This window comes from Urocampus carinirostris, chromosome 7, assembly GCF_059441175.1.
Source record: "Urocampus carinirostris isolate Australia breed hairy pipefish chromosome 7, RoL_Ucar_1.0, whole genome shotgun sequence".
In the NCBI taxonomy this organism is placed as follows: Eukaryota; Metazoa; Chordata; class Actinopteri; order Syngnathiformes; family Syngnathidae; genus Urocampus; species Urocampus carinirostris.
The window spans coordinates 20,431,053-20,453,186 of NC_142355.1; the positions used below are offsets into that span (position 1 = coordinate 20,431,053).

The 22,134-nt window shown below is 42.1% G+C and overlaps 1 protein-coding gene across 2 annotated transcripts in view; it reads right to left on the bottom strand.

The window, feature by feature from the left end:
* Positions 1–702: 702 nt before the first annotated feature.
* Positions 703–22,134, bottom strand: part of rfx7b (regulatory factor X7b) — a 32,180-nt gene continuing 10,748 nt past the window's right edge. Inside the window, exons 3-11 of one of the 2 annotated variants that reach the window (XM_088340077.1) lie at positions 17,993–18,078; positions 17,598–17,702; positions 17,384–17,506; positions 15,754–15,874; positions 12,171–12,251; positions 11,890–12,100; positions 10,327–10,622; positions 5,108–7,560; positions 703–4,009 (exon numbers count right to left, since the gene is read on the bottom strand). In XM_088340077.1, coding sequence (XP_088196203.1) covers positions 3,262–4,009; positions 5,108–7,560; positions 10,327–10,622; positions 11,890–12,100; positions 12,171–12,251; positions 15,754–15,874; positions 17,384–17,506; positions 17,598–17,702; positions 17,993–18,078 — 4,224 coding nt within the window. In that variant the 3' untranslated portion in view covers positions 703–3,261. Of the gene's footprint in view, positions 4,010–5,107; positions 7,561–10,326; positions 10,623–11,889; positions 12,101–12,170; positions 12,252–15,753; positions 15,875–17,383; positions 17,507–17,597; positions 17,703–17,991; positions 18,079–22,134 lie in introns of both variants that reach the window. The other variant, XM_088340075.1, reaches the window with a different exon arrangement.

The window sequence follows — 22,134 nt, forward strand, 5'->3', positions numbered from 1 at the left end:
CGCGTAAAAGTCCGGATTCTGTCTACACTTGGGCGGCAACACACATGGGCAGCTAACACAGGGAAATAGGCGGAGTAGACCGGAGAGGCGATCTAGCGTCGGAAAAGCAGAATGAACCCATTTGACAAGGCGGCAGCCCACGAACCGAGCCGCTTTCAGCGGATGTCCAAAAAAGGGCGAGGACTGCCCTTGCCATAGGCGCGTGAAACAGCCCCTGGGAGGGCTAGACAGTGGGAAAAGGGCAGGTAGCCGAACAAAAACCCAAACCGGGGAATAATTGGAAACGTGGGGCCAACCGTTATCAGATGCGGCAGGCTCGATGCTTTCCTCAGACACTGGAAAGCGGATACTCATAACTGGTTGCCAGCCAGTTGCAGGGCACACGGAGGAAGACAACTTTCTAGCTCACTCACATCTAGGGTCAATTTGAACTGGCCAATTAACCTGACATGCATGTTTTCGAAATGTGGGAGGAAACTGGAGTGCCTGGAGGAAACCCACGCAAACACGGGGAGAACATGCAAACCCCGCACAGGTGGTATGGTAGCTGCATTTGAACCCTTGACATTTGAACTGTGCCACAGACGTGCTAACCACTCAGCTGCCATGCCGCCCCAATGTTTTTTCGAAGTGTTACTGATGCTGATTTGAAAAGAGCTGAGATCTCAACATAATCCAAACATATAATAAATAACACCCAAATCATTCTTTAAAAAAAGTTTATTGGCTTTTAAAACCACTTTAAAAATCTCACAAGTGAGTACTTTCCATTGAAAAAAAAGAGGAACGATGCGTTTGCAATATTAACAAGCTACTGTACATTAAGCAGTACACCAGACAACACCACGGAGGAGGGTATTTTTTTTTCTTTTCAAATGAATTTAAGTGTGAAAGAGAGTTGGATCCGGGTCAGTCAAAGGGAAAATTACTGCCAGATGTCGCTCAGAAGAGGTGAATTTCCTTCAATAAGAATTCAAATATCAGTGCCTTTAATTAGAGAAACAAAAAACAGGAGCATGTTTAAACAAATGAACTTCAAGACATATTCAACCCCCAAAAAACGTCATAATAAAACAGTCATGAAAGTAAGACAACGGAACAATTTAACTTAGTAAACAGCAAACAGAAGTAACTGACAAAACTGGGACTACCTATCTGGTGAACAGAACCTGCCCACCTCACAGCAGAAAGTGGTCACCGAGAATAGATCAAATACAACAGAAGACATCACACATGCGTGCGTACAATCATTTATCAAGACAAATGAGCACGTAGGTTTTTAAAGGTTACTCATATCGCCCACCCCCCAACCAATGCTTCATATTCTCATGTATGAGAATGCGTAAGAAATGTGTATCTCACTGAGATTAATGCACATTTTGCTACAAGACAATTAGTCAGTTATTCTCCTTACCTTGTCATAAAAAATACTTTTTTTTTCATCTGGCGGGCGTCCGTCGTTACGTATGTCTGTTAAGACGTGGCAAAGGCGCGTGTCGTAAAAATTTAGTGCAATAATGAGGACCTCTGACCTTTGTTGGAAACACGAGCGTACGTTTTTTGTTCTCCAGTGTCTGCTGAAAGGCTTTGTCGCTAAAATGTTTGCGACCAGTTAACAGTTTCTCACCCCTTCACGTTGAAATGACACACCCTTCAGCTTCTCCTCCACAAAAAGTCAAATAAAATCAGCAAGCAAAGACCAGACAGCATTACTTTTACGACACTCTAAGCCAGAAAATGTAACACACAACATACAGAGTATCTTGCCGACTAAACATCTGTTAAGCTTTTTTTTTTCAATGCTTATTTTGAATGATATACTTAGTTATAATAATGGCCGTATTATAGTGTCTGGATACATCAAATCTCTATGTATCTATCCTATTTACAAAAGGAGCTTAAACGTGACTTGTACAACATTGACATTTGCCATAAACTCAAGTAAGCCTCCTACTGTATCACATAGCAGTGACGGTTTCAACATGCTTCGACAGGTCCGTGGTTAACTTATCGGTTTGTGTCCACTTCCCCAATATACATACTATACATAGAATTCATGTCACGCCTTTCCCCCTTTTAGATACGATAAAAGTGTTTCGAATGATCAACCCTGCTACGAGTGACCGTTTGAAATAATCTCTTTTCCAAATCTTTGGTATGGAAATAAGGCCGGATCGCACGTTTTATTCCAGAAGACATCAGCGCGTGACTTTTGTCTCTTAGCCTTCTCCAAACCGTTTGTTATTTTATTTCTATTCAAGCATGCAAAAAAGAAAACCGAATGACTTAAAGCGTGCCTGCCATTGGTTTTGTGACGTTATACCAAATTCCTCTAAATGAAATACAGTGTTATCGAATGGCTATCCTGTACACAAAAGAAACTCATCTATGCTGTAACACTGCAAACAAGATGAAGGAATAGTGCTGGAAATATTAAGAGTAACAGCTGCCTTGATATGACAAAGATGCTTTGCATGGTTCTATCTTAACACATGTCTATGTAGTCTCTCCAAAAGTGGCGTAAGGCCTAGGACAGAAGGAATAAGGCAGCCAGTTGTTGATTCCTTTCAATATTTTGTCCGACAAGTGGCCTGGAAATCCTATTGTCCCCCTACCGTTTCATCCACTCCCTTTAGAAGTTATTCAACAGTATGAAGTTAGGCTTTTCAGAAAGAAAATGTCAACAATTCTCAAGCGTTCTTTCAGTTACATTTCTGATAAGTAGAAATAATTGGTCAAAAATTCAGCACCTGGCAACCCGAGTCGCTGCCCTTTTGAATATTTCGCGATGGCCTGGAAACGACCAAAAGTCACACTACCTATCTATTATGATCTACATTTGGTTGAACTGCACACATGGAAAATAGTTTACAGCATTTTTGGTGATGACATATTGTGCCAAATCTCCTATCCATCTTTGTTCAATATTGCATTATTGGATTGTTCTATCATGGAAGATTTTCTCTATATGCTTGTGCAGCACTACTGAGCTACTTCAATCCCTTCCTTTCTTTATTTTCAACGCTTTCATTTCTAATTGTAGACATGGGAGTAAGGGGATGGCGAAAAAGAGGAAGGTTAACGGAACATCAGCAGAAAGAGAGAAAAGAATAAGCCTGGTACTTTTTTTTTTTTTCAAACCCAACGTCTAAAGTCCAGACAAATCCCAACAAACTGTAGTTTCCCCAAAACAGATATACGACATACGCACCAAACAAACGAGTGACACAGAACACAAGTGTAAAAGAATCAAAGGTAAGATCAACCGAGCATCTCGACTGTGGTCGGCTGGTCTTTGCTCTCCAGCCAGTCGAAGCCGGAGTTCACAGTATCACTGCATATCTGCTGAAATAGAGGGTCGTTCTTCAGTTCTTCCAGTGTCGAGTCTTCATATTGTTCCTGCTGCTGATTGGGGTCGAACAGCAGATTGGTGTCCAAGGTGTTAAGGTCAGTGATGCTACTGGACAGATCTGTGGTCAGTCGGATGTCGTTTGAAAAGTCGGACGCCACGGCGTTCAGTTCAGAGGCCACCTGGCCCACCAGTTGGGAACTGGGGTTGAGAGTGTCGTCCCCCAGCAGGTCTTTGACAGTGTTGTTGAAATCCAGCTGCTGCTGCTCGTCCTCTGCCTGCTGCTGCGTCTGAACTGGGATCTCATGGAGCTGTTGCTGCTGCTGGTCTGGCTCACCGGCTCCATCTTGTGCTTGGCTGGAGAGCATCTCAGCTTCTGCCGTGTAGCAGTGCTGCTGGAGCTCTAAGGCAGCCGGCCCAGAGGTGCTGGGCAGCGGCGTTCCAGCTGCGAAAGCCGGAGTGGTTTCCAGGATTTGGGTAAGGTTCATGCGCGCTGTGTAGTTGGACGGAAGATTGTTGACACCCAGCCCGCGGACCGAATCGTCACCGTCTGACTCCATCTTGCTGAGGAGGACATTGGTGATTTTGGCGGTGTTGCTTGGGCCCATCTCACTCTGCATCATGATGCTCAGGGGGACCGACTGGCTGCGTTGGACCATGCTGTGGATGGAACCAAAGATAAGATTGTGCATAAAAAAACCCAGCCCGACCAAGCCCAAGCGCAAACAATTAACTTGATTTTTAGGATCGAGCCTCAAGCACCCCGAAATTTTACATTTCCTTTGTGAACACTCGAGAGGAGGAGATGTGATTTATGATAAAAATTAAAGCCTGTAGTTTGTAATGCAATTAAAGTTAAACAAGACTGAATTAACATTTACATGTTTTATAATTCTGTGCCTGCAGAGGTTGCATTAGCCCACAATTTTTCATCATTTTTTAAGAGTTGACGGGAAAGACTTGAGGCCGTTCGTCATTTTGACGCGTTGAAAACTGGGCTATAAACCACCAGCAGCAGTACGCCCTTAAAAATCGAGTGTGGCACAAGAGCGAGAGGCAGGGAGACAAAGTAGAATAATGACGGGTGGAAAATAGACAGAGAAAGGAAAGCGTTCTTTGAATTAACAGTGCAAGAGTTTAGTACGGTACGTGAGGTGATGTGGCAACTTGATTCAATCTGCAACCTCAGTGGAACTGTTTAAATTGAGGTTTAAAACACACTTCTATTCTATAGTTTAGAATGACCTACATTTCATGTTGAAAATATCTGTGTATTAATTGTTATTATAACATTGATTGCAGACTGATCATTCTGGAAGGGGGATTACCTCATGTGCGGTCCCTTCTCAAGGTTTCTTCATTTTCATCATGTGGAGGTTTTCCCTTGCCCTCGTGTACATTTCAGATCAGAGGATGGTGTAATAATAGTCTGGTTTGCAATAATCTGTGGTCTGTGCAGGCCTTTGAGACTCCGTGTGATTAAGGGCGTCACAAATAAACATGACTTGACTTGCACACCTTGGTCTCTTGTGGCCAAAACTACTCATGTCCTTAAAACACACTGTGATAATAGCATAGAAATATCACAGCCAATGGTGACAAAATAATGATTTAATCCACATATGGTTTTAATGTACATTTGTATAAACATTTATCTGTTCAAAAAAGGTCAGCGAGAGAGAAGACCGAGCAAGACCTAAACATGATGATTGACGTTTTAGGCCTAACCTGGCTGAAATTAAGATCTTAAGATCTTACCTCTGGATGGAACCAGCCGACTGGACGTTCGACAGGATGCTGAAGACTTCGGAAGTGATGGCTGAGTTAAAGGGTGAGACCACGGTGAGGGTGGTGTTGGAGGAATTAGGGGCAGTGGTAGCCTGGTGGCCAGTGTTGCCACTGGAGTTCCTCTGGCGCACCGCAGGGCTGACACTGCGACAGCGGAAGGTAGCTGGTGATGAAGTGGTCGGCGTTTTATTGTCCAGCGGAGCTGGAACAGCGAAACTCTCCTGTTTCGGGGGCGTGGCCGCAGCCGTGGCTTGCTGCTGTGCTTGCTGTGGCTGCACTGGGGAGATCGGTGTCAGAGTGCCAAAGTGAACCGAATCCGGCCTGGATTGAGGTTGAAATGACTGGCCTGGGATTGCGAAAGCGTGAGGTTTACGGAACTGGTCGTCAACCAGGTCCTGGTAGCTCGGCAAGAGACCAAGGCCTTGGTTGGACAAGGGTCCGGCTGAATTGCTGTTGTAGCGGTTGTTGATCCACTCCAGTTTAGCCTTGTCGGGGTGCGTGGCCATGGGCCTTTGCATGGGCTTTACGGGGCTGCTAGAGACGATGCTGACGTCGTGGAAAGAAGTGATGCTGGAATTGATGGGCGTGAAGGCAAAAGGATTCCTGCACTCCACTGGGCTCGGGGGTACGCTGCTGCTGCAGTTGGATAGTGGTGTGCTGATTGGGGTGTGGCGACCCAGTGTTCCTTCTACCGGAGTGATGGGAGCCATGCGGGAGCAGGGGCTCTCTCTTGTCAGGCTGTGGCTGAGAGTCATCTCGGATGTCGGGGTTGGCGTAGGAGTAGGCGTAGGTGTGGGTGTAGGTGTTTGCACTGGAGTTGTGCTGCTGTGAGCAGAGTGGTAGAAAGTCGTGCCGGCCTGATGAGCGACGAGCGCTGAGTTTTGGTTGTTGGCCTGCTGGTTTTGGAGGGAAACGTCCACACAGCTGCTGAAAAGACCTTTCAGCTTCATCTGCTCCTCCATCTGGACCAGCTCTTCTACAATACTGTCCTGTGTCATGTCGTCATCATTAAACGGGAAGTAGTCCATGTTGGGCTGAGAGCCGGCAAAATCAACCATTTCCTGCGCCAGGATGAGCTGACCGGGGGTGTCGTGGGGCTGGGCTATAAGCGATAGCTGGTCCGCAGGGGCTTGCTTGTGTTCCGCTGGTATCTGCACATGCTTTTGGAGCTCATCTTCCCATATTGTGCTCTTGAGTTCGCTCATCACAGAGGCATTGTGTGCTCCTGAGTTGTTTGGAATGGCACGCGTTTCCGTGGCGATCTGCTGCAACAGTGCCTGTTCAGATGTCCCCGCCGCTTCGGGTAGGCGATCTCCCCGTTTCAATATCAAGGCCTGTGGTTTGACAACAGTCGGGGAGCCCTGGATGTGCGCGACAGGCGTGTCAGAGAGCGCCAGGATCTGCGTCTGATTGACTGAAACATGTTTCACTGTCACTTTGCAAGGGGCGCTTTCCGGCCGTGCCGGTGTGCCTGGTCGTGGAATCCTTTTCACAGCGGCACCAATTCCGGGTTTAGGATTGTCAGCTGTGACGAGCGGCTGCTGGGATATAAAAACTCTTTTTACTGGGATGACATGGGACTCTCCAGGAGGGCCGGCACGCTTTCTGGGAGTCTTGGTATCCGAGCAAGGGTCCTTTGAAGCTGAAATACTGATAGAGGAGCCACTGGTTGACAAGTTACCGATGGAGTTGTGATTATCCACAGTCAAGTACAAGGTGTCATGGCAGTTCGTATTATTGCTGTCCTGAATCCCAGCTACAGCTACCGAGTTGGAAAGAGATATGGAGTCGCTCCTTATCCTCGAGACCTTTTCTGGTCCAGCAGAACATTTAATGGAGAAGCTCGGCTCACTTGCAGCTCGGAACTTTGCCAGTCTCTCCTCGCCGGTCTTCTCTGCAGCAGAGTTGTAGTTTCCAGCTTCCGACACCTTGACATCAGCTGAGGGCGTTGAAGCGGACGCAATAGCTCTGACTGGGGCAGCTTGGCTTGCACCCTGCGATTCATCTGAGGCGTAACTCGCGCCCAGGCCGGCCGAGGCGGGGCGTACGACGGTGCTGCAGCTCGTAGTGCTGCTGCTAGTGCTGGTGCTGCTAGGAGCTAACGCGATTGCCGTCATCTTTACCACGTTGACTGAGCTGACGTGGGAAGTGGGCATCACAGTTTTGATGGGGCTGTTGGTGATGAGCAGGGTAGGAGGGGATCGAAGCGTGATGGCGCTGGTGGCGGACGGCTTGGGCAGGATCTGAGCGTAACGGGTGCCGTGACGTGCCAACCGGTCCCCCACGGGACTTGCCGGGATGTTTTGTGGGGCTTTAGGAGACTGCTTAAGTGATTGGGTGACCACTAAGTTGACAGGCAGCACTTTACCCTCTGTGGTTCCGACTGGGCTCGGAGAAGTCATCAGCTGCCTGCTTCTCTGTACCTGAGAGAACAACAAAACACAGTGATGCTTCGTACTTTGTCGATAATGACAATACCATTAATATCCTAGTGTTGTCCAGACATGGCATTTTTATGTTACATTTTAATCATTAAAAAAAGCTAATTTATGCATGTGTAACTGATTGATAAATGCAAATCTACATTGACCGAGAAAGTCATGACCGGTGAAAGGACAACTTCCCTAAAAGAATCAATATATGTAAATATATTTTTTTAAATTTACTGATACACTATTTTAAGTTTTTTTTCCATTGATGAAATATTTGGGCCATTAAGTAACATTGGTATTGTACACCACAAACAAATAAGCATACCCCGTCATTTTCTTTTTATAGTAAACAAATATATTCATCTTTTGCATAGACCTAAATTTTAATCCATTTTTTGATGAATATTGAACTTCATTTTAACCTATCATTTAATGTAAAATCAAAATAAGAGGTATTTCAGGGAGCTTTAATATTTTTCTAAAAAACATGTTTAAAAATATAGTATCGTTAAAAAATGACAATGAAATGAGCAGTGTGTATAATTTGACCACTAGATGTCACTTCTGTGTCTTGCAACTGAAGACGAGTGCTAAAAAGCACAAGTAGACCAACTGCACCATTTTTCTCGTTTTTTTTTCTTTTGCCAAGCCTTTCGTGAGGTTTTTGGAGTTCCAATTATGTCAGCTCCCCCTAGGATATAGATACATGCAAATATCTCGTTTTTGTTTGTTTTTCAAATCAATACTGTTCTTTTAAATTAATGAAGTTTTTTTTCTATAAGAAGCTGCAAAATAATACACTGTCTCTTTAATGTGAGCCAAGTTATGCATATTGTTTTCAAAAATTATAACATTATATCATTAAACATTAAAAACTAGTGCGATGATTCATAATTTTCTCTGTGAGCATTTGGATAAGTTTCCCCTTTCTGTTGATGCAAACCATTAAAAAACGTCTCAATATACTGTATTTTCGGAACTATAAGGCGCACCTAACAACCCGATATAAGTGCACCATATAATCAAATGTGCTTTTTATACAAGAAAATACCGGATAAAATTGGAAATGCATTGTACAATTGAATTAGTACATACTGTACTGCCTTTATAGAGTGACCTTCGCATGCCCTCTAGTGGTTAAAATGATCATTGCAAATCCACTTTTGTTCTTGCTTTGGTCAAGAATTGTCCGTAAGAAGGCTTGGGGAGTAACAAAATACACGTCATGGCTTTATTTAATCAGGATGTATTTCATTACAGTTACACAAAAACGAGGTAATACATGTTTTTTTTTTTAGTTAAAACAAAAATTAATTTTCGGATTACAATTTTATTTCAAAGTATATTTACATCTACATAATACAATAGGCAATATTTGTCTATCATATTTTCAGTTATGACACTGAAAGAGAGAGATGTGGCGTAGTACGGACAGCCACCACATCTACCACTGTATGTTTGTCACACTATGTTGCAGGTAAACAGACTTTTCTTTTGTCTTTATTTTATTTATTTTTTAATTGTTGAATTGGCGCAAAACTGGAGTTTTGTCACATGGTCCGCTTTCATGTGTGCGTGCTAGTGATGTGTTCAAGGACATTTTGTACATGTTATTGTTTTCTTCTGGTATTTTGCAGTTAATCGTTGTTAAGTTCCACTATACGATCACTGTATTGTTATGTTGTAAGAATGTTTTACTTCATCTTCAAATGTGTTGAAATTAAGCATCCTCACATTATTTATTATTACATAAAAAGAGGACACCGGTCAATCAAAGACTTGTAAATATGATTATGAGGTTTGGCATCAAAATTGGGGTCCATAGATTGAAGTGTCTTCAAAAAGTCAAGTTAAATATTTTCTCTATTCAGGATGCGTTAAAAATTGCCAACTGAGTTCAAGGAGCTTTTATGCTTTATTTTCCATTGTGCCTATTTGCCTATATTTTACTTTTATCAGGCCTGTTCAGGGCGAGATGAAAAAAATAAGTTTATTCGAGCAGGTTTAAGAAATAAATTCATAACATGCGTTACTCTGCTGCCATCTCCTGGCTCATATTATGATTGCAGGCTTAAGTTTACAAATTACGTACCCCAATTTTGATGTATTCTACTACGGAGCAAAACACATCTGCCATGTAAAAGAGAAAGTTTGATTTTTGCTTAAAGAACTATACTCTGTGGTTACGTTTTGAGCACTTTTTAGTAGAACTACAAGAAACACGTTGAAACCATACAGAGCACGAGACCAAATCTCTCCGCAACAACAAGTAAGAGGACGGTTTCAGATTTAACACCATGTTTTCCGGTTCTCCGGAATTAACTTTTTTTCCCCTGTACAAATCTCCCCAAATTGACTAACATTATAGCGGCAAACTCCTTTTTGTGCCATTAACTTCAAATCTCTGGCGCCTTCCCCTTTTTTCCTATCATTAATTCTCTGTGTTGATAAATTGTTTGGCCATTTCAATCAGCCTGGTTCATTGAATCAATTTTTTTGGCATTAGTAATTCATATCAGAACTCAAAGAACTCATAGTAATAACATTATTTATATTTTTATCAGTGTAGGGCATTCTAGCATCCTTCAGAGAAAAAGAAGATTTATGGTGGAGCACAAGCAACACTTGGAGGCAAATTCGTTTACTGATTGCAGTAAAGAATAATTTGTTAAAATCTAACTATTTCCAAAATAATGCTAGAAAAATCCCTACAGCCTTTTAGTGCAAAAACTACAGTACTCCTCAAACATTACCTACCGTGACTGGGCTGGGCACAGCCGCTACTACGATGCCTATGGTGGGCTGAGGGGACAACAGTGCTGGGCTTCCGCAGGGGATACTCGGGCCGGGCGTGCTGGCCTCAGTTCGTTTGACTGTCGTGTCGCTGGGTAACGGAGAGTTCAACTTCTGCTCTTGCTGCTTTTTCTGAATCTTGCGCTGCAGTTGTTGCTTTGCATCCACAGAGGGCGAGGGCAGCGTTTTCACTTGCGGCTGGAAAGAGTTGGTTTCCGCCGTGGGTACAAATGCAGAGGCGGGTGTTGGCGTTTTCATGCCTAAGGGGAGAAAACAGACAATTTTGAAAGGTTTGAAGAAATATTAATTTGTCCCATACTTGATCGCCTACAATTTTAAAGGAATTGAGTGAAGTTAACAGTTTTTGCTGTCTCGAATTTTTCTACTCGCTGATGACATCTTCTGGCTTAAGTCTTCATTGCAGCACCTGTCAAGCTCCTTATGGTGCATGTGCATTTCTTAGATGGTCTTATATAAACTCTTGTTTTTGCATCTGTTTGGGGTTTGGGTTGTCGTTTGGACTGTATTTGAAACAGGCCTTTTCTTACTTTCACCATTTTCATGCTACACCAACAAAAAACTGCGATGACGAGCATGAAGTCACGATAACATTATAAAAGAATTTGTTTTAGTGGAATTAGAAATGTATTAGAATTAGCAAAATTAGGGAAATATTTTTTACTGTATTTGATACTATTATTTTTTGCAGTGCAGTTTTTGAAAGATTCACACAACAAAATAGATTTTTCAGGGAAATATGTATAAATATCTGCTGCCACCTAGTTACATGAATGAATGTTACAGCTGATCACTGGAAGAAGGCAAAAGATACTGAACAATGGTATGCTTTCTTTGAAAAGATAAAAATTGAGTAATTTTCTGAGCCACAATGGTTGAAAACACTGACCTATACCACAAATTGATGTTAAAGGTGAAGTGTGTAGTTTGAAGTGTCATAAAAAATGTAAAATTATTTTCTCTACTAAGTATGTGTTAGCATTCCCCAATTGAGTTCAAAGAGCCTTTATATATTTTTTTCCAACACACCTATCCGCTTTTATTGCCACGGAGCGCAATACGCTGAATGGGAGGTGGCGGGGAGTTGGGGATGGGAGCTGTTAGCGGGGACAGAGTGCTATCACGCGCACGGTCATGGTTTCATTTTATTCCAGGATGAAAGTGGTGAAAGTAAGAAAAGGCCCGTTTCAAATACAATCCAAATGCCAATCCAAACCCTTTTGAAAAAAATAAAAAAGGAAGCGTAAATTCGAGTGCTTCTAAGAATTTCACATACTTGCACGCGCAACAAAAGGAGTTGCAATGAGGATTTCAGCCAGAACAAGTAGAATATGTTGAAGTTACTTACCCCCCCTTTAAGGCTGATCATTGAATAAAAATTTCAACATGTCAAGCTGTATTAAAGAAATCAAGTCAATATCAAATTGCCTATTTGTGGACAGTTTAAATAACCCGTCTCTTTTGCTTTTCAATGTTTTCAATCCTCACAGGCAGATGCTTAGACTGTACCTGTTGTGGGTGTTCCAGTCATAACAGTGAGTGCAGCCATGGACTTGGTACCGATGTAATGGCTATTGAGCAGGAAACGCGCCAGGTCCTCCACATTGTCAAACTGACGACTTAACACCTTTTGAGCCCACTCGCACACCAAACCGCAGGCTGCTGATCTCATTTCATCCTCTGCGCTCGGAGACTGCCCAGCCGGCTCCATCAGTTCACACTGGAATGGAGATCACAGGTGAGTGAAAGAAGACGTCGCAATATTTGCATGTTGAGGCAGAAGAACGTACCCCTTCGCCTGATTTCTGAAGGTCCAAATTGGGTAATGATGGCATGTGAACAAAAGCTTTCTTCCTTAACCCGCTGTAGCAATATGTGGGAAGGAGTTAAGGTTTGCACAATATTTGACGTTAAATTTTCTAATGAAATTGTTTTAATCACTGTCTTGTTCAGCTTTTGTCTTTTTACTTCAATTAAGCTGTGACCTAAAAGTTAAAATCAGCCAAAAATATAAAACTTTCTAACGAAGAGGCCGTGAATTTCCCTTCGGGGATGAATAAAGTATCTATCTATCTATCTATCTATGTATGAGTAAAGTCCTTGAGAAATGTTTTCAGCACCACCAAGTGGTAAAAAATATAATACATGTTATATTTGTGTGACTCACAAAATCAAACTTAATGTACGACATTTTACAAAGTATGAATTGCAGCCATTTTAGTCATTAGGTGAGCAAACCCCCCATTCCACCCCTTAATGCTGAGCGCCAAGCAGGGAGGCAATGAGTACCAATGTTGTAAGTCTTAGGTATGACTCGGCCGAGGCTCGAACCAGCGACCTCCCAGTCTCAAAGCGGGCGCCCTACCATCTAGGCTACCGAGCTGGTAGGTGCAAATCAACAAAAAATTGGTAATTTCTTCATTGTCAGTAATAAGTCGAAACATAATACAGAAAGTGGTAACAACGGCAATAATTCCGGTACGAAAAAACGGCGGAGAAATTCTTCAGAAGATCGCACAGGCAAGGAAAACACGTGTGTTGAAGCGGACGATTTGACGAAAGAAAATAAACAAAAGAATAGTCCTAGCAAGAAAAGGACTTTTCTGCCAAAATGGACTCAATTATATTCCTGGTTACGCTATGAGGATGATGATAATGGAGGCTACATGCGTACACCCAGCAACACAACAACACCAGCTTATAAAGGTGCATCTTACCAAACAATTGGACCTTGAGAAGGCATTACAACTGTGGCGGGACAGCAAACCACAAAGAATATATGAACTGAAAAATCTGAAGTGATTAAAACTGCATGAATATAGACTAATATTTCAGAAATATTATTTTGTATAATGTACAATATTTTTGTGAACTGAAAAATCTGAAGTGAGAACTGCTTTGTATAACCAATTAAGTGTGATGATTAAAACTGAATGAAAATATAGATTTATATTATATATTTGTCGCCGATTTACAATTTCAACCTCGATAACACTTAATTTTGGGGACCCATAGATCTCTGTCATGACCCATAGATTTTTGAGCATGCGAGTCCCCAGGACCCATCACTTTTCAGAGGTAAAATGAACACTGATTCAAGAAAGTTTGATCACATTACCCCGATTTTAGCTAACCTGCGTTGGCTCCCTGTTAGCTTAAGATGTGATTTTAAGGTTCTGTTGGTAATATACAAAATCATGCATGGACTTTCTCCCTCATATCTTTCAGATTTAATTCCCCCCTATGTTCCGGTCCTTAGTGGAACTGTTTATATCTAGGCTTAAAACATACTTCTATTCTCTAGCATATGAATAACCTATAGTTCACATTGACAATATCTGAGTATTATTTGTTTTTGCAACATCCATTGCAGCCTGGTCATCCTGGAAGGGGGATTACCTCATGTGCTGTCCCTTCTCAAGGTTTCTTCATTTTCCTCATGTTGAGGTTTTTGAGGTTTTCCTTGCGCTCATGTAGGTTTTAGATCAGGGGATGGTGTCTTAATAGTCTGTGGTTTGCAATAATCTGTGGTCTGTGCAGCCTTTTGAGACTTTTTGGGATTAAAGGCGTCACAAATAAAATATATATATATATACCACAGCCATATCCCCCTAGTGGGAGGTGGCTAGAGTCATTTCTGACTCTTTTTTTGGGAGATTGATTTAGAGGAGGGGATTCCCAGCCCCCTCGCTCAACCCAACTGAGGTGTTGGGAGTCATTAGGTGACCAAACCCCCCAATTCCAACCCCTAATGCTGAACGCCAAGCAGGGAAGCAAAGGGGACCAATGTTTAAGTCTTAGGTATGACTCGGCCGAGGCCTGAACCACAACCTCCCAGTCTCAGGGCGGGCGCCATACCCCCAAGGCCACCGAGCTGGTAAAAAAAACAAATAAATATGACTTGACTTAAATTGCACCATCCAAAAAAATTGCATAATTAAGAAGGTAAAAACATATATGGGTTACACTGGAGGATAAGTCCCATTTTGGGGGAAAATTTATTTGATAAAATCCAACACCAAAACCATCTTTTTTTTAATAAAATACCGGAAAATGTCCCTCCACGTGAAATGTATTCCTAGTATACGTCACTCGCACAACATTGCTTAAACGACTTTTTATATCTCATTTTGGGGAATGTATTAAAAATAGAGCTAAGATCTTGGGCACGGGCCGAGCTTCTCTCTCTCTGTTTAGAACGCGAGGATCTGCACAGCATGAACACTGTTCAGCGCTCTTGCTTTTACTCAAGTAATTATTTGGATGACAAATGTTTACTTCTACTTGAGTCATTTTATTCTGACGTAACAGTTCTTTTACTTGAGTAACGCAATTCGGCGCTGCACTTCGTTGCCGAAGCACGTACATATTTTGAACTTGCTCGAAAATGATTTCCATACATGCTCTTTGCTTAACTGTTATACTACTTTTCCCCCAAAATGAGATAAAAAGTAATTTTAGTGATGTATTCTGGGAGGGGGCATTTCACGCGGACACACATTTTTCGGCACAACACCGGCAATTTTAAAATCATCAACACAGGCCTAGAGCGCGTCTAGTGGTTTAGAGCGACGGTAAGATATTTTTAATGATTTCACACACAAGTCGCACCAGAGTATTAGTCGCAACCCCCAGCCACCAAACTACAAAAAATACAGTAATTCTAACTGGAATGTAACCACTTTTTACTCACTTTGTATAAAAAAGGGAAACCTAAAATGTCATCCAAACTAGTGATAGGATAAATATGACTGTGCTAAATTGTATTCAGGGTCACGATTATCCAGTGCCCTCACCTGTGCCCGCTCCTTTGGCGCCAGCTGTTGCTCATTGCCTGATTGGTTCCCGTCCTATTTAACTTCAGTACTGTCATTCACTCCTTGGCAGTCTGTAAGCAAACCTCCGCATATGCAAGGCAAGCACTATTTGACTCTGTCTCCAGTCTGTCCCGTCCTCACCTGTATCCTGCTCGTCTGTCTCTGACTTCCCGATCGTCTCTGGCTATTTGACTCGTTCTGTCCATCGACCACGCTCTGATCTCCCGCTCCGGCTACTTGACCCGTTTTTGCCCACCGACTACGATCCCATCTCCCGCTCCGGCTACTTTACCCGTTTTTGCACATCGTCCCATTCCGGCAACCCCACTCGTTTCCACATTCCGACCAAACTCCGATCCCGTGAGCTCCTTGCTCCTCCTGCCCAGCGAGCACAGGATCGCTGTTGTTTGTTTCCCCGCACCTGACTTCCTTGATTCTCCAATAAAGCTTTATGTGAAACATTACGCGTTTGGGTTTTCCCAACTGTTCTGGTTCTGACAATTCAGTATTCACACCACTTCTCAGATATTAAAGATCAAAACAAATACATGAAAGGATATTTGGATTTTCCTCTCATCCCGAGTCGACGTGCCTTCATATTTGGAAAGACGTTCTTCATGATTTTCCCAAAGTCCGCTGCACTCAATGGATTGTAGCAGAGATTGTCACAATAGCTCCTGCAAAAGAAGAAAAGGATTTGAGAAAAAATGGAGGGGGTATTAAAAAATAATTTACGAGTTAATCTAACCCCAACCCCCTAACACCCTAATAACATGAGTGGACAACCTTTTTGATTTAGGGGCCGGATTGGGTACAGTGGAACCTCGCTAGTTCGCGCTTCCACTTTCGCGGCTTCAGAGTTTCGCGGGTCTAAAAAATATACATTACCTTCTCAATAAAAGCGTTTATTGACTTGACGCCATTGAGCGCGAGCTTGTGTCAACTGAGGACACGGTGTGGACACTCTTATTGTGAAGGGGAGGGGGAGGCCCTGACACAATGCTTAGTCATTGCCGCTTTGCTCACCCCGCCCCTCCTTCAACTCCTCCCACCTCACCCCCATGTGGCGCTCAGTTCATCAAGGAGGGAGCTCGGCGACGCGACGTAAGTATATTCTCTTCTGTCACATTTCATCTCAAGTTTGACTTTATTATACCAAAAGCAAGAGGTTGTTTGTACTACCTAAACACGGCTAATTGTGTGTGGTTTCGTGTATTTGTTGTAAAAGCCGTTCGATGCCGCTAGCTAAAGTATGTTGTTATTGTCAGAAGGTAGCGCTTTCACCATTTTTTTAACTGTTGTTTCCCAAAACGCTTCACAAACACTCATCAAATATCACATTTTCACTGTTCTTATTCTCAATATGTAACCGGTAGTGTTAACAAGCGAAATAAAGCAAAATAGCTGCATGTGGTTGAGAGCGGTTAATACAATCATACTGAATGGTTTGTAGTGGTCTCGCCGCAGTCCTATTCCGTGTACATACAACATATTATACTTTTTTTTTTTGTTATAACATAAATTTCACTCTCTCTCTCTCTACCCATATTCTATATGGTGTACTGTATACAGGGGGGGTATACTGTATACTTGTATACGTTTTTTTAAGCATTTTTGAAGGGGGGTCGCTACTTCGCGGATTTTCAGTTTTCGCGGGTGGTCTTGGTCCCCATTAACCGAGAAAACCGAGGGATTACTGTATTTGTAGACGGGCCAGGAAAAATAATGATTGTTTGATAAGGGGACCAAGGGGGGCTACCTAAGGGGGGATCGAGGGGGGCTACCTGGTGCCTGCAGGCACCACGTTGGAGACCCCTGGTCTCTCCCCTTTTTATTATTTACTAATACAGTAGTTATTTGTAAAAATAAAGGTTTACACAGTCAGAGCCTCTAAAAAGAGTTTGTTCTACGGTTTTAAAGGGTAGGGTATTTAATTGTAAATTAGTTGTAAAAAAAAAACCCCTAAGATTTATACTTCTTCATTTGTTTTATGAATATAACTTTCGCGAAAAACAAGGGATTTCTGTACTTTTTTGGGGGCTGGATTGAAAAGTCTAAGGGCTGTAGCCCCACGGCAGCCCCACAACAACCCTTATCCTTAATGAAGCAAATATGAGAAAAAATAAACTGCCTTGCTAGATGCTGATATCAAATATTTGTTTTACAGCATAAAGTATTTTACTCACTTGTATTCATCGTACACTTCCTGTTTGGGGAGCGACGTTTCCGGGTGCTCTTCTAGGTGATTCCGTATCCAGTTGAACGCGTACATCTGCTGAGTGCGACTCGATGACATAGAACTCTGATCGCTGCCGAGATGTAAGAGGAGAAAGTCGAGCGGTCAGGCGGGGTTCTTTCACCGGGAGGTGTCATTTCGTGTTAAAACAAAAACTTGAATACCATAATCCAGGAGTAGACGACCCCCTCTCATTCTCAGTCCAATTGGGCACAATTTGGGGGTCGAGGTGATGAATAGATATGGGGAAACAAATGAAACACAGACAGCTAGGTATAGCAAAAGTCTACATATATGAATGTTTTGAGTTCGTAACATAGTTGGCATGATTGGGTGATCGTAACCGAAGATATTGCAAAGCGGATCGGAAGAAAAGGCTTAAAATTTCTCTATCCCGTTTTCGGGAGAGTCGGCGATGTGGAAGAGGATCGTTTTTAGACAAAAGCATGAGACGGAAAGGTCATCGTGAGCCAAGCGGACGGAGAAGCACTGGCGAGGAAAATGGAAACCTTTATCCGAGTGAGTTCGAGTGCATGTGTGTGTGAAAGACGGTGAGCACCTTTTATCATTGCCGCTGCCTGGACCAGAAGGCAACTTAAGGTAGAGGTAGAGCTTTTCGATGTCAGTAAACTTCTCGACATCTTGCTGTGAAAAGAAAAACACACAAAAAAATGACTAATTGTACAATGCGCAATGGCAAATGTATGCATTTATATAGAGATTTTCAAGTCATGAAGACCTCCCAAAGCGCTTTACACTGTTCTTCATACTTACCCACTTACACACACACTCCCACACCGATTGCGGCGTCAGCCATGCAAAGAGACTACCTGCATATCGGAGTCTTGCCAAAGGACACTTTGACAATTAACTCGGAGGACCAGGAAATCGAACCACTCAGTCCCAGGATGAGCGCTCTACCTCCTGAGCTACTGCTGCCGCAAAAATGAACTGAAATGAACTGGGGGCTCCAATCAATGAATTAACAAAACCATTTGGCAATTCTATGGAGGTGGGTGGGTGTTGGTATTGCAAGGGTCTCACCTAGCTGATAAACTACGCAGAACATTGGGTGTGGGTACCTGCGCGAATATATATTGATGATATTTCGATATAAACTCTTAGATAGCAAACATCACGGTTGCCATGGCGCCCAATTGGTCCCCACCATGTGGCGCCAGGTTTTGTCACGGTTGCCGCGGCGCCCAATTGGCCCCGCCCATGGACACAAGCTGAAACGCGTTGACAGATTGCTCCCTGACTACTTAAACGCGGTCTTGTGAGTCGCCTGGGGTCAGAGCGTCTGCGAAACTCCTGCTAAACTCTGTTGTGATAATAATAATAATAATAATAATTTCCTTTGTATTGTCATTCTTTGTAACAATGTACACAGAACGAAATGTCGATACACCTGACCCGTTGTAGCGAGTCGATGCAGCCGCAGCCAACAGAGGGCGCCGCCATTATACCAATTAGGTATGTCTCGGCCGAGGCGCGAACCAGCGACCTCCCAGTACGTCAAGCCCTGTGAATCCCCTGTTTTTGCTTGTGTTTTTGCTCTTGTTTTGCCAAGCCCTGTGAATCTCCGTTTTTGCCTGTTTTTTGCTCCTGTTTTGTTCTCACCCCGATTTGTTTGATTTTGACCAATTCCTCGTTCCGATCAATCTACTTCCGCGACCAATGATCCCCGATTCGAGTGTGCGCTCATTCCTCTTCTCTAAACTGTGAGTAACGTTACGCGAGTGGGTTCTGCTTCCAGTTTCTTGTCCTGGTCCTGACACATAATCTTTCCCGATTTTCAAACAACTGGTGATGGGTTTCTTTTGACCCAGATATTACATCAAAAGTTAAAATTGTCGAGGTATATTTTTTGTCATGTTGTTATAATAGTTGTCACAAAAGTTAGTTATTTTGCGGGATTTTTAACAGATTTTGGTGTCTGTTTTTTATATACAGTTTAACTTTATTTTTCATCATATGACAACAACTTTTGTCTGCCCAAGTAAAAAAACAATTCTACATATGCAAACTATAATGATAGTCAGTGGTATATGTTGGTGGTGTAGTGGTATCGTAGTGTTATTGGTACTTGTTCTTGTTGAGAGCTCGGTCTGGAAAGTAAGGTAAGCAACATCCTTATCTACAGACTAAAAGTACAGGAAAAACTAAGAAATTCACTCTCAAAAACGTACTAAAACTCGAACGCTTTAAAACTGGCACCACAATGTGTGCTTCCAGTCCCCATGGCACCACGCTGAGCAGCAGCAGCAAATAATGAATGTGTTGGTTAACTTCACTATGTGCTGTGCTAAGTGCAGTGTGAAAAGTCGTTTTGCATTTGTTAGTAAAACAACATTAGATTAGAACAAAACTATAGGAGAGGGAAAAAGTTATTTGGACCATAGGACTGTTTACTATTTTAGTGCAAGTTAGCCTCACAGTTGTGATGATGATCTTGACAAAAGTACCGTAAATTCCGGACTATAAGCTTCTACTTTTTCCCCTAACTTTCAACCCTGCGGCTTTTTCAGTGATGCGGCCAATTTATGTAATTTTTCTAACGGTCGCCAGCGGCGCACGAGTGTTGCCACCATTAACTGCCCTGTCACAGCCACCGTTTGGAATGAAAGCTATATTATAATTATCAAAGCTTTGAAAACTCTCTCGGTGTACCGTCTTTCTTTGTAAATATGTGTAACCCATGTATAATATGTATTTGCAACTGTATATTTTTGTAATGTATTTATTTGTATTAATTTTAGACACTTATTCTGATATGTTTTTCACGGGTGAACGAAAAATGAGGGGCGGAACAAACGCGGGGTGCCGAGTTTAAGTGGGGTCCACTAAAGGTAAGGGACAAACAAGGAAAGAAGAGGGGGTAAAAAGTTGGTTAAAGAAAAAGGAGTTGCGTGAGTAAATGTGTTCATCTGATATATTTTTCCCACCCTTACCTTTGGAAATATACTTTTTTCCTTGGTTTACTTTCAAAGGGACCCGGACTCTGCAGGTCTGCATCGAACCTTAAGTACCGGTATCATTTTCCGTTCATTTTGCTGGCTGTGATTTTTGGACTGTGGACTTTAACGAAGGACATTTAGTTTGTTAAACTTAGAACTTCATGGCTGTGGTTTTTGAACTGTGAACTTGATCGCTGCTTGGCCCTGAGGCTAGGACCTTGACTCAGCCTCTTGGCTGGGAGCAAGTGTCTCAGCCTCTTGGCTTCTTAGTGTATTATGATTCGACCGATAACGGATAATGGATAATTGATAAAGAATATAGAACAATAAACCTCTACAAAACCCCCCCCAAAACATTTAGTTTCAATCGCGGGACTTGAAGTCGGGTTTGGGTTAATTTTGTGTTTGTGTGACATGTTTAAATGTGGGCGCATGGGGCTTATATACAGGTGCGGCTTGTGTATGTACAAAATTTGTTTTCCTCTTAAAATGTGGTGGGTGCGGCTTATAATCAGGTGCACTCTATAGTCCGGAATTTAAGGTATATATTTTTTTAATGAGTTGAAGAGTTTTCTATTTAGTGTTGTGCTATACAACTTTATCAGTTTTTTAAGTAACTGCTTTATTTAAAGAGACAGTGAGTATTACCGAGACCCTCCTCGCAGTAAAAATAGTTAATTCATTAAAAAAAAAATTAAATATTGATTTGAATAATCACAAGTTCATTGTGTTTCTATATTGGACACCTGCAAAGGATATTGAAAAGAACGCCAGTTCGTTATTTGACTATTATACATCACTGTTGTTCGTTATTTTGATTATTAGGCACTGTTTACCAGAGGTGGGTAGTAACAAAGTACATTTACTTCGTTTTATTTACTTGAGTCAGTTTTGGGAAATTTTGTACTTCGAGGAGTTTTTATAGATAGCTATACTTTTACTTGAGTAAATTTGTAAAAGAAAAAAACGCTACATTAGGCAACATTGAAGTCGTTACTTCGTTACTTAATAAATCCCCTCCACGTAAGTACGCGTCTGTCTGTCTCCGCTAAGGGACAATTGTTTTGACACAGAACTCCACCAGGCTCTACCATGTTTAACCAATCAAATGTAGCAGCCTCGTCACGTGACCATATTCAACTTCAGCGGGAGGAAAGTTGTTTACGGATGAAACAGATCGAAAATGTCGCTTAGCAATGGCGGCTATGAAAACCCAGAAGAGGAGGAGCACCCCTGGCCTTGCATCAAAAGCATGTTTCCCTTAAGAAGGGTGCCAAACACCAGCAACAATATGCAATGCCTCCTTCGTTCGAGTTTATGGGCTAGCTTGTTGTTCTGCTTGCAGAGCCTGTTAAGATAAGCGTTGGGGCTTTAAATGTGCTGCTTAGTGGTACTTGTGTTTAATTTATCAATTTGATTCATACCATTTTTATTTAATTGTTTATTAAAGAACTTTAATTGAGGTTGATTATTTTTATTTCATTTTAAATTAAATGTATTTTTTGTTGTTCAGATGGACTTTGATCATTTGATCATCTGATGGGTTGTTTTAAAAAGTAATCAATAAATACGACGTTGCTATAGTTAATCAGTACTTGAGTAATTACTTAAGTACTTTTTACCTTTACTCAAGTAAGTATTTGGATGACTAATTTTACTTCTACTCGAGTAATATTATTCTGAAGTAAAAGTACTTTTACTTGAGTAAAACTATTGGCTACTCTACCCACCTCTGGTGTGA